Source organism: Varroa destructor, unplaced genomic scaffold, assembly GCF_002443255.2.
Source record: "Varroa destructor unplaced genomic scaffold, Vdes_3.0 BEIS01000007.1, whole genome shotgun sequence".
Taxonomy (NCBI): domain Eukaryota; kingdom Metazoa; phylum Arthropoda; class Arachnida; order Mesostigmata; family Varroidae; genus Varroa; species Varroa destructor.
This window is the reverse complement of record NW_019211460.1, coordinates 386,975-399,096: the sequence shown is the minus strand read 5'-3', so window position 1 is coordinate 399,096 and position 12,122 is coordinate 386,975. Positions and strand designations below refer to the sequence as shown.

Here is a 12,122-nt window from a genome sequence, read left to right as displayed (position 1 = left end):
GCTATTAACACAATACTCATTTGCATTGATTGTTGCTGGTTTATCTTAAAGGAAATGCACTAGTTACAGCAACTGATATATACAAAAGGACACTGATCCGATACCGATACCGATGACGTTGATGGCTATCCAAGCAACCTTTGTGTTTGCATTCGGTCTTCTATGCTACACCATCATAGTCATCGGCATAATTCTACTAAACAATAATTAAGCAACTTTAACTTTATTTATACGTTTACTTAGATTTTCACGATCCCAATCGACGTTTACATTGTGGCACGAACTCACTTTAGGTATCGTAGCACTCACATATGCTTCCGCTTGGAGTCGTCACTGTGATCGTTATTGCTTATCTTTCAATGCTATGCTAGAGAAAAACATCCAAAAACGTCATTTTTTTTTTACTTATTTTTTTACTTATAGTTGTTTGTTGTAGTTGTTGTTATACTCGGAGACGACGACGACGACGACGAGGACGATGCCCAGAAGCCAAAAAGAGCTGGAGGTCGTGAGAAAGGCAGACAGATAGGGAAGTTACTGTCACACCTCCCACAACAGAGTCAATCGAATCAACAACACTGAACTCGGTATTACGTACGTAAAGTAGCTAAGGGGCCACCGACAACAACAACAACAACAGCGAAACCAATCGTGGGGAGCAAAACCCGACCGGCAGCAACTGGTGCTTCATAGCTTCATTCTATACTATATAATTCGAGATTAACTGATAAATTAATGCGAGTTCTGATTAAACGCTAACACACAAGGTGAATTATAAGGAAAACTATAACAATTTCTTCATTAAAATAGTTTAGTCGTTCGTATCTTGAAACGCTTTGCACTAGGCATAGACATCAAAGAAAAACGTTTCGTGAACTTTTAGACCGCCCCCTGCAGTTTGAGCTCATGAAAAACATGCGTTGTCAGAAAACAGAACGCGCTTGGTCCAAAAGGGAATTCAAATATTTAATAGAATTTACCAAAACGATAAGAATAATTGTTGTTTTTAGTTTATCCGTATGTACAATCACAAACCTAAAAAAAAATTCTCATAATTTCCAATAGCTACCATTGGTACAGACAGTGTAAATTCTATATTATTACTGCGTTACCGAATACCGCTTTTGTCGGTATCTCTAATAGTAATAATTATTATTATAATTATTGTTAATTATGTATATTGATATTATTATATTACCTGTTTTCAATCTGCATGAAACTTGCTTATATCGTACTCGTCACATTTGAGTCCGTCCCTCAGAATAATGACTTTTCTAGCCGCTGGCAAAAGTATATACCTGGGGGCAAGTATGTCTACTGAATTATTTTTACTGATCCATTATCAATAAAACACAATAATTTATGTATACATGCACAATGATCTTCATAGGAATTGATGAGCTCGGATAATCGAAGCGACTCGTTTACTTTCGTTTTTTTCTTCTTAGGAAGTCGCTGCTTGTCAACACTTTACCACCGCTTTTATGGAGTTTCGTTGGGTCGTAACAGGCCACGTGTTGCATAAACGATGCGTCTCCGAAGCGCCTATGCGCTTGTAACGCTATTGGCGCTATTATCGCACGAAGACGACTACACCACCGGGATTTGTTGGAGCTTCCTCCACACGTTCTTCCTAGAGTAATCTCCCATTAACTCCAACTCAGCCATTGGCTAGCCTTATGGCAGCAGTAGCGTCAGACGGCGAAAAAAAAACAGCACTAGTAGCGATAGAAGGTACTAGACTCAGTGCCCTCAAAAGCGCTGAACCCGCTATGATAATTGCCTTCAGAATATAACATCCTAGAATTTTTCAAACTGGGAGTAATTTGATGATCTCCGCCGAGTGACTGTCGTTAATACGACCAGCAGCAGCAGCACTTATCTGTTAGGATGATATCCTCTATTGCCATCTATAGATCTCTTTGCCTACCCATCATTCTTACTTTTGTCTGTATCGTCGTTATCCTTCTCATGTCTACTTGTATCAGTGAAGTTATCCATGTTCAGTCTACCGATTGTTACCTATTCTCCTAATATGGTTATTATTCTGTTCGATTGCCGCTGTCCTCTCCTATCTGGCACCGAGAAGACTGTGATTCGTCTACGTTGTAGCGCTGATTACGCGCGGGGGTTCGACGGCGACAGTTACCGCCAACGCTGTTTTGAGGCACTTGTTGATTTACAGTTTTACGTATACTTCAACCAGTTTAGCTGTGGCTTGTAAGCGTATTCCTTATGGCCTTCTTTCCCATAACAGATATCGTTGTCTTATATCGTATTGCTTGCCGTACCTCTGGTCATTGCGTCGGTTAGGTTTACATGCGTGTGGCTTGCTGTCGGGCGATTGTGGTCGCCGGTATTACTGCCGCCGCCGCCGCCGCCAACGCCCTGCAGGAGCCGATGCTAAAATAGTTACGCAGCGTCCGAAAAACCTTCGACGATTCAACGCGTAATCACAATGAGCGTCAGTCATAATGCCGCACTAAACCATGTGACATTAGCCGCTGCACCAAGCAGCTTCTATCCCCACCAGCACCGCTACGAACATCACTATAATGATTGTTATTACAATGACCATTTTTTAATACGTATTTGTAGCAACAACCAGGTCATGTCTCACTTTTATATTGTATAGCAACAAACAATAACGATATTATCATCTGTAAGTAAATAAAGGTAAGGGCCGTCCCTTTATCTGGTTGCCCCTGAGCACATTTCACGATTAGCTATCAACGTACGTAAGTTGATGATGATAAGTGTTTTCTCTTGTGCGCATCTGTGTGCCGCCTTATAGGTGCGCATATACTCATTCAACTCAAAGCATGTGTATACGTTGTGACAACCGTCGATTCAAGTTTAGAAACCGTTGTCATCGTACCCCCGTCACTGTCAGAAGCGTCGCCGTCGCCGCGGCATTTGTCTAATTCAAACAAATACCTTAGACGTCCTGATACTTCATGACACGCTGCCTTGCCCAACTTGAAGTTCGGCCTTGTATTCCTCGTTCGTCCTTTAAAAAACCCCCTTTTTCATAGGTCGCTTCCCTATAGGGAGAATTTGACACGACGCGTTGCCACTACAACACCTAGCAAATAGGGAAGCGCTGAATGTGCAGACAATTCGTTCCACACTGGATTTTGTTATGTTTCTCTGGCAAAATCTATTTTATTAGTAAATGGTTAAGTAGCCAATAAGTATCGCATTGCCATACATATGCTATACGTATACGCTCGGGTATCCAGTGTCAATTTTTGCGTTTATCTTCTGCTTGGCTGTATTTGTAAGTGGCGCTAAACCTTCGCAGCATCGGTTTTTCCAAACGCTGCATTTATAAACGACCCACGCCACCGTCATTACACTCAAACACTGCCGTTGCTGCTTGCTGCCGTCGTGCGTCCCTGTTTGTCCCACTGGGTCGGTAAATGTTTGCATCTGTGCGTCTGTATGTATGCGTCCTCGTACGCGTCCGTCTGTGTGTGTCGGCTCGGAGGAACTGGCAAGGTCGCGGATGACGTCAGCTCCGACCGGCGTCGGCCGTCACCGCTGCCCCATCCTTGTTCCCCTCCACAGATAAACACAGGCGGACCGACAGACAGACAGACTCATTCAGCCGCTCGCTCTCGCCCGCCAGTCCGTTCCTTCCCTCGTCTGGATGTCTAACCCATACCTGCCCTTCTCCTCTTCTCCTTACCGGACAGGATGGGAGAGAACTAGTGCTGCCACTCCGTGGAACGGTGCAAGGAGGATAGGGCAGACGGAGGAACGATCAGCTCAAACAGATACTGAACGAGCGGGTTACAAGGAACCAGAGGGCTCATCTCGTTCTTGCTTACAACCACCGGTGCTGTTCAAGACGCAGGTGGCCACGGCGGCGGTGGCATCGCCGGTGATGATGCTCCCCAAGCGCACAAGTAAACAACGCCATCTGTCCTAGAGACAACAACATATGCCACAACGACGACGACCAAATTATAAGGAGACTGGAATACGTATACATTTCGCCAATATGGCGGCGAGGTGCCTGGGTGGCTATAGGCGAAATCGCCTGACTGAAACTGACGCTATTTTCACCGACGACCTACTGCGACGTGACGAAGAGCACGCACAATAACGACGTATGACAGTAAGCGACGAGGAGTAAAAAATGACTGTTTAGGGTATGCACAGTGTTGAAACCTACTTACGATGGCGACAATTCGGAAAACAATAGGCGGGGTCACAGACGTCATTGTGCCGTTTTTATTCGAAGTTCCTTGTTGTTGCTATATGTAGACAGCGTTAGGTCGCGGCAGCACGCCTCAGTGACCACGATAGAGACAGATATGCAACCGGAAAGTCGACCCTTTGTTCTCTGGTGATGACGGAAAAGTAAGTTCCAAGGACAATCCTGGCGGAAACACCGATGATGGCGGCAACGCCGTGGGCGTCACCGGTCCGGAGACTCCTGCTGACGGTCGGGGAAGGCCGGAGGAGATATAGAATGACAGCGAAATACTGGGAGAGGACCAACGAGATAGAGTTTCGATAAAGAGGAAACCGGAGAGTAATAGAGCGTACGGTAAAGCTACGCTAAACGGGAAAGATCCAAACATCCAATCCATGAATAAAGGGATAGGCGACAGACTATGACTGGTTGATATTAATAGCTGGCAACAATACAAGTTGAATCTGCTTTCGGCTCTTGCTTGTCCTGAATAAATTTACCTGGAGGTTGCAAAGTGAGATGAGTGCATCGGACGGACTCATCCAGCTTTGCGTCTCAGGTAAACATTGAATCCCTGAAATAAAATAACTAGCGCAAAGGTAAAGATGATTATCGGGGACCTTTAAGAGGACACAGGTAAAGAATTGACCAAAACTAGGCTAAGAAAAAAAAACAAGAAGACACGAGCTAGCGAATATAAATGCTACTGACGAAATCACCCAGAAGCTACAATTGACAAGAAACTTTATCTTTATATACAAACATTTTTGCAGACATTCGGCTGTTTTTTGTTCCGATCCATGCATGCGATGCCAATTCATCTTGGATTTAAATGAGTAACGGCACAGTGAGTTTGCAGTTCAACAGCATACAAATACTAGTCAAGCATCAACAAGCTATACTGAACGATTCAGAAAAATATATCCGTCTTTTCTTAAAAATTGATTATTACCAATTTACATATAATCTGCATGTATGGATAAATATTAAGCGTGTTAAATATCATACATGGACTCTTTGTTGAGTATCGAACATATTGTGTACAAAGATATCTGCATACATACAAGTATAGCTGACTGCGAAAGCTAACACTACAAAAAATCTTCTTGAATAGAAAGGCAGCCGAACTATTTTCTCCTTTGGATAAAATATCAGGACAGAGTCAAGAAGTAGGGCCCGCAGCAGGCCGAAAAAGGAAAGGTTACGTACGTCGCGCCACGGCGTCAGCGGCTGCAACGGCGGCCGTAGCAGAAACAGCGGCGGCGGTTGTAAAGCTGTTTCCCTGGAAAGATGGCGACGTCGGCCTTTCCCGGAAGGACCGATTTGGCCTCGGGGAACTCCACTTCTACCCAAGGCTGAGGGAGGGCTGGCTGGTAACGCGGTCTCTGTTCGAGCCACGAAGGAAAATAGGCATAGAACAGCGACCGGGAGCGAGAGAGTTAAGGGAAAGGGAGACAGCAAAAAGTACGTAAATTAGGTCTCTCGGAACTTTTTTCGCGCATTCTCTATGAGGGAAACGAGTTTATTGACGCAGATAGGTGATCACGAAACGCTCTCATCATTTATATTATAGTCGTTCGAGTGCAACGCTGACGTCGAGTACATAGATTATCCATTCTGTTTTAGGGCCAACACCAAAACTGGCCTATTTATTAAAGTAATTTCTAGTTTATTATAATCAAGCAAAAAATGATTTGATTCTCACTAAAGCCACTTCAAGAAATATCCAAATATCGGTATTGTACACCTTGTTATGTTTTCTGATTTTTTTCTAATTCAGTGCAAGGATATTCGTGTTACAAGCACATTATCGACTTTAACAGCATAATTGTTCTTATTATACCGTACTTTGGTAATTTGTAACTTACTCTCTAACGACGTATACGAAGGCGAGTGGAGCGTCGACGAGCAAAATGCAAGATGCAAGAAAGAGCTTACTTGCTGGGTTTATCAGCCAAAGTAGGCCTGCTTGCAAGTATCGCTGCCCGATACACCCGGAAGGTTCACTCCAAACATTCATTCATGAGAGAGGGAAAGGCCACTACTGGAAAAGAAAACTCTGCATTTAATAAGAAGTCCTATTTAAGTACCCGTTGCTCGCGATTCGAGACAGCACAGCGATGGGATGAGAGGAACAATAGACACATCCCTTCCTTCACAGCCTATTAAAGTCCATGATGTGCCTGAGTTACCGTGAAATTTTTAGGTTGTAATACCGACAAGCAAAATCCTCTTTGCCAAATGAACGGCAGGCTGACTTGAGGTATGGTACAACTGGCTGTCCTGTGGCACGTGAGATGGCCGCTATTTTAAATTTACATTTATTTATCGAATAAACCTAAGAGATCAAGACAGTAGGAATTTTCATAAAAAGACGAAATACGCGACTTGATACCCACAGCAGATCCTTTTATCTCAGATACTGAAATAGACGTTGTAAAGAATGGTTCAGCATCTTGTAAGTGTGCCCTAGTTCATATTTCAGAGCTATAGAAAACTCGTACTTACCTCTAACTTGACCTTAATCATAAACAAAAAAAAAGGTGGAATATGGAGTTTTATGTCCGGAGCTCAAGTCGTTAGGCAGTGCTTCGGAAAACTGCCTTTCAGTCTAAAACGAAGCGTGTCTACATTCAGATGCTGTACTGTATCTCTAGGTTTTAGATTTACGTTAATTACTTACTACACTAGTCATATAATTAGTCTCTTCGACTAGCAAAAGAACTTAGAGCGTTACTTTTTGTCTTCATATAAAAGCCCAATTTTTTTTCTCGTAATACTCCGCAACCTATGACGCAATGTTGTAGCAATTTCCAAAATGCCGATATTTATGACTACACGAAAAATTTCAGGTTGGAGTTTCGAAGAACGTTTTACTTGGAGGTAGACACTCTACGTGATGCAATACGCTAAGATGTCTGGGTGACGCCGAACTTTGTTGAAGGAGCAAGGTAGCGCCTCTCAGTCGGCCAGGCAGGTCATTCATAACTGCGCGCAGGCAAATAAGCCCCTGCCTGCTTCTGCTTTGAGTGACACCAGGCGCAGAGCGGCCTTGGGCCATATCATCTTCGTCCTTGAACAGGAGAGTCAACGGCCTCCATCCTCGAGGGCAATGCACTCGATTCGCTCCATCTTTTCACAGTGGCAGAACTCAGCCGATCTGCCAGCACAGATTTTGCTCACCGGGCGGTCTCTGTCTTCAGGGAAAGTAGCGAACAAATGGAACTGTTTATTGTCAACAGTTAGCAACGTAAGGGTTATAGATAGACGATGCTTTCGTTGGATGACGTCTTCAAAAAAGCATTGAAACGTTCAAAGCTATAGATAAAATTCTTCTTTGACTTTCGGTACTTTGACGCAAGCTCACCTCATCTCATAGGTCTCCGTCACCGTATCTGAGCTCAGTGTATGTCAGTAACAAACAGAAGTGTATTACAGAAAAATAATGGAGCGCAGTTCGAAGCAACACATTAATATTTGCCAGAGTATCGGATGAGTGTCGCATCCTGTGGAAGCGGCACTTTTCGTTTCAGAGTGAGAAATTTTGGGAGAGAAAGTTGGCAGAAGATTTTGCTGTAGTTTTACACAAGTAACATTCTCGTTGACTAAGATAAATTCAGTACGTGAAGTATTTAGAAAGCCAGATGTTGCTAGTTTATACTTCGCCAATGATATACATTACACAATAGATATCATTCAAACTTCAGAAACATTTAAATTTTGACGTACTGCCCTGCTGGATTCCCATCGCTGTATTCAAAAACAAACAAACAAATAAAGAGAATCCATCGTTTGGATGGTATTACTAATGCGAAGACTCTCATTGGACTGGCGTTCGGCCTTTAGAATCCTAGATAGATAGAGCGGACAAACTAACCTTGAAAAACTATAATAATCATTAAATGAAAAAAACATGGAAAGCTGATTTAAGAGTAATAATGAGTGTATGTGAAATGAAAGTTTTCATTATCATGCATGGCCCTTACATTCAAAGGCAAGAACATTATTTTGGTATTTCTCTAGTACTTTTAAAATTCTAGCTTGAATAATTACATCTTCGGGAAGACTGGCTATTTCAGTGGTGAAGTTATAGAGCTGGTGAAGACGATCCAATAAAGAGGTATATTATATCTTTAAATTGTCGGTCAGCCAAATTTTGCAAACTAAATAATTCGGCCTATTCTCAGATGGCTACTGAGTATACTTTGAACTTCCCAGTGGAACCCGGGCTTGATATTGCCTTTTGTTGTTTTCTTGCGGGTCTGTCCCCTGTTTATCATATTATACGGAGTTATCATATTAGTGTTTCAATGATCTTTACAGGTACTTAACTATGGTTTATTTCAGGTTTACCGCTCTTAGCATTGAGCGAAAAAAATTTTGGTTCGATGACAGACTTAGCATAGTCTCTAGTCTTGAATTATTATCACTTCCATTTGTTAAATGTCAAATAAGCACTTCTACTAACAATAAGAAAAAGGTAGTAGTATACGGACCGCTCACATAACGGCCTTCTCGAATAGACCGCAGGCATCTTCAATACAAATTTGCCAACTCTATCCTTCGTTATCAATTGCTTTATAGGACGTGCGAGGAAGGTCGGTAGGTTAAGGTTTATGCAATTAATAAAACCGGGTCTCTTTGTTGAACTGACTGAGGAATACTTATGATTGTTATTGTTATTATGTTGTTTTGGCATTAATAAAGAGAGCTCCTCATCTGTTCTGGGACTGCGTCTGGAAGCTCGTTAGATCGCTTCAGAATGTCGTGATTGTTTCTGTTTAAATTGTAATGACATTATTCTATACTATAAGATGAAAGAGATGAAATTATGAATTCACTGAAAGCAACCTTACTAGGTTTCCAAGAAACGGACGCTGCAAAGATAGGCATGGTGCCTATGTAAATAAATGAATTTACTTTCAGTGTTTACATCTATAGTATCGATTTTGTTGTGTTTAAAAAATTGTATAAGTAATTAAATCCTTGACTGCACCGGCTGATATGAAACGTTTCCTGTCCTTTATGTAAGCGCACATGAAAAGTGTTCGAAAGTGTGCTGTAAAAAACCTTCTAGCACGCAAGTACTGATTACCGAAGCGCGAAGGAACCGCTTTTATCACATGTACCTAGTTTAGGTAATGTGATGGTATAGCGGACAGAAAAAAGATGATAATCATAATAATGGCAGGGCCTCTGAGATACACCGTTGAACCGTGTCGCCGCAGTTGACGACCTTGTGATGATAACGCAGTCCCTATGCCGGCTTTGGTCAAGGCCGGTTGTGCTTCTTGTTTAAGATGCCCAGCATTGAAAAACGTACTACATCAACTTTTCGCTCTTTTTTGTTTTCGGCCGCCCACCATCGTTGTTTATTGCGCGCAATCATCTCTTCGCTGTCATTTCTTGGCGTAACTGAAGTTTTCTTTTTCAAACTTCACGCGAATGCTCATGGGCACCACAGGCCCAAGAAGCAGGCCGGCGATAAAACTACTTCAACCTCGCTTTGTGTTAGCCCTCAGAAGAGCGAACGACACAAATAGGTCACTGCTGCGACGTTCTGTCGAGCAGGGCTGATACATAAGCGCTACAGGCCTTAGACGCTGCAGGAGTGCTATTATCAAGCTTTTTTGGCTGGGACGTTGAGACTGATGAGGAATGAAAATTGGATCCTAGATTTCAGTGAGTTCAGTTTGAACTGGGTTCAATTTGCCCTTGGTGACCATATTCCGATATAGCGACGCTGCCCGGAGCTACCGATAATGTTGGCGGTGGCCTACTAATAACGTGCATAACGATGAGGAAATAGCTCACAGCGCTTAAGGCTATCACACAGCGTACAAGGTCACAAGACTATGCGTCGTCTCGTGATCTGACATTGCGAAAGAAATCATTAAGCCCAAAATCTGAGAGCGTTATGGTGGCAGAAGCAGCAGCCGCGTACATAATTTCAATCGTTCCTCTAATTTTCGGGCCTGACGACTATCTGATTCAGGGAGTCTACCTATAGGTTTCTTGTAATTCCTGTATTATGTACCAACGTTCGAGGAGTTAAAAACAAAAAATATTCAAGTTACTATTATGAAATTCTGCAGGCTCATATTTTTTGATTAATAAAGATTATCGAGGAGAACGTTTTCGCTTTCGTTCTTTTGTTCGTTCCTTTTACTTCCACTGCTTGATTACTTTCTTAGTTATTTACAGGTGCACCGCACCATGCCGCCTTAAGGCATTCCTGGATGCGTCTACGGTTCAAAAACTAATTGAGAAATAGACGCATGAGCGTTGTCAGATCATGCAGCCAAGAACGAGATGCTGACGATTCTCCTAAAACGAGTGTATGTTTGTTAGTACGTGAAAAAACAACAGATTCGAAAATAACCATAGTCTCCTCTAATAACTTGGGATTGGATCGAATCTATGATACCGTATGCTAGTTGCACGAGTACACTTTCAAAGACATACGCTTATCGAAGACAATTAAATATTTAATTTTTTTTTTTCATTCACGTGCAGAGTATGCGATCATGAATATAAATATTCGGGTATGATAGTATACGATAATTAATTATTATATCATATAATTAATATCAGTATACGAACGGTAATATAAATTATTCTAGAATAGAGCTAACAGTGTTATGGAGTGTTCCGTAGAAGACATAATGGCGACAGCAGGTGTTAACTTGCAAAGGCTGTAGTCGCAACAACGTACTCGACACCTTCTTTTCTCCGGACAAGCAACTTGTAGATGCCCTAAGTTAATACATTCCATTCAGCTCTGCATACATACCATTTCGTATATTACAGAGCAAACAAATTTCGATCTCAAAGTTGCGGTTAGAAACTAAGAGGCTTGAATAATCGCCTGCGGTTAAAAGAATCAGTAGCGATGTGTAACGCGCAGCACTTCACCGTCTGCGCCCTTCAGATATTCAGGCTTTCGTAATCTTCCGCTAAAACTTGGCCCGATCAAGCAGGCTGATTCGTCCTTTTTCGGTGCCATTGAACCCTTGGCCTTCGTTCGGCACGCATCAGTAACAACAACAGCGACAATGATAACAGCAACAACAAAAGTAAGTATTCTTGTTCATTTAGGTCCACAAGCAGTAAATTACTTCTGCTACTGCCACTACTACACACATTCACGTATATCTCACCACGCAGCAGCGCGGCCAGCAGAAGCGGCCAAGCACCAGCCGGCAGAAATATTGATAAAGGTAGCGACGACGCCTAGAGACTTCTGTAACCCCTACTCGAACCTATGGACAAGCCAACCTGCTTGCCTGTTTCTTACTTAGCTTAGATGCGAACCAAGACAGCAGGCCCTTTGAGCTGATCAGGGTTGCGGATCGACTGTTGGTCCATGGTGCCCCAAGTCAACGCCCTCAAGGTTACGACTCCGACCCATAAGCCATGTGCGGCCTACACATCCTGCTTCATCGTTGCTGCTGCTGCCACTGCGACATGTCGGCCTATCCCAGCCCCATGCTTCTGCTACTACTACCGCCGCGTTTCTGCTTCTCCTACTTCTGCTGTGGCAGAAGCTGTATCACGGTTCGAAAACAGAGGATAGTTTGTATGTGACCGTACGTCAGTCTGGATGTCTATGGGTGCATCGTTCCGAAGGTCGGCGACATAACGACGATGTAAAAAGGTCGGCGAGGAATAGCAGAGGTGCGCACAGTTGAAGAGGTACGAAAACTCCTTCAGTCACCGCTGTCGAATCTAAGTTGAGGCGAACGACCTCAGATTAAAAAAGAGAGAAATAAGTATCGAAAAAATAAGACATTTCCTTGAACCATGAAGAAAATTAAGAGACGCATACGTGCATCTGCCGGCCAACAGAAACATCGAAATACGTAGGCGATCAGCGTAGTACCATTGAGCGATATTGTTAGTCACCTAAACACCAGTG

The 12,122-nt window shown here is 42.9% G+C and overlaps 1 protein-coding gene across 5 annotated transcripts in view; it reads left to right on the top strand.

Annotated features, from left to right (window-relative positions):
• Positions 1-8,015, top strand: part of LOC147754164 (uncharacterized) — a 36,575-nt gene extending 28,560 nt beyond the window's left edge. For 2 of the 5 annotated variants that reach the window (XR_015316644.1, XM_086974407.1), the window contains exon 3: positions 7,057-8,015. Coding sequence is in view for 2 of the 5 variants with exons in the window: in XM_086974406.1 (XP_086830532.1) it covers positions 424-582 (159 nt within the window). In the remaining 3 variants the exon portion in view is untranslated. Of the gene's footprint in view, positions 1-423; positions 6,468-7,056 lie in introns of all 5 variants that reach the window. The other 3 variants (XM_086974406.1, XR_015316655.1, XM_086974405.1) reach the window with 3 other exon arrangements.
• Positions 8,016-12,122: the final 4,107 nt, after the last annotated feature.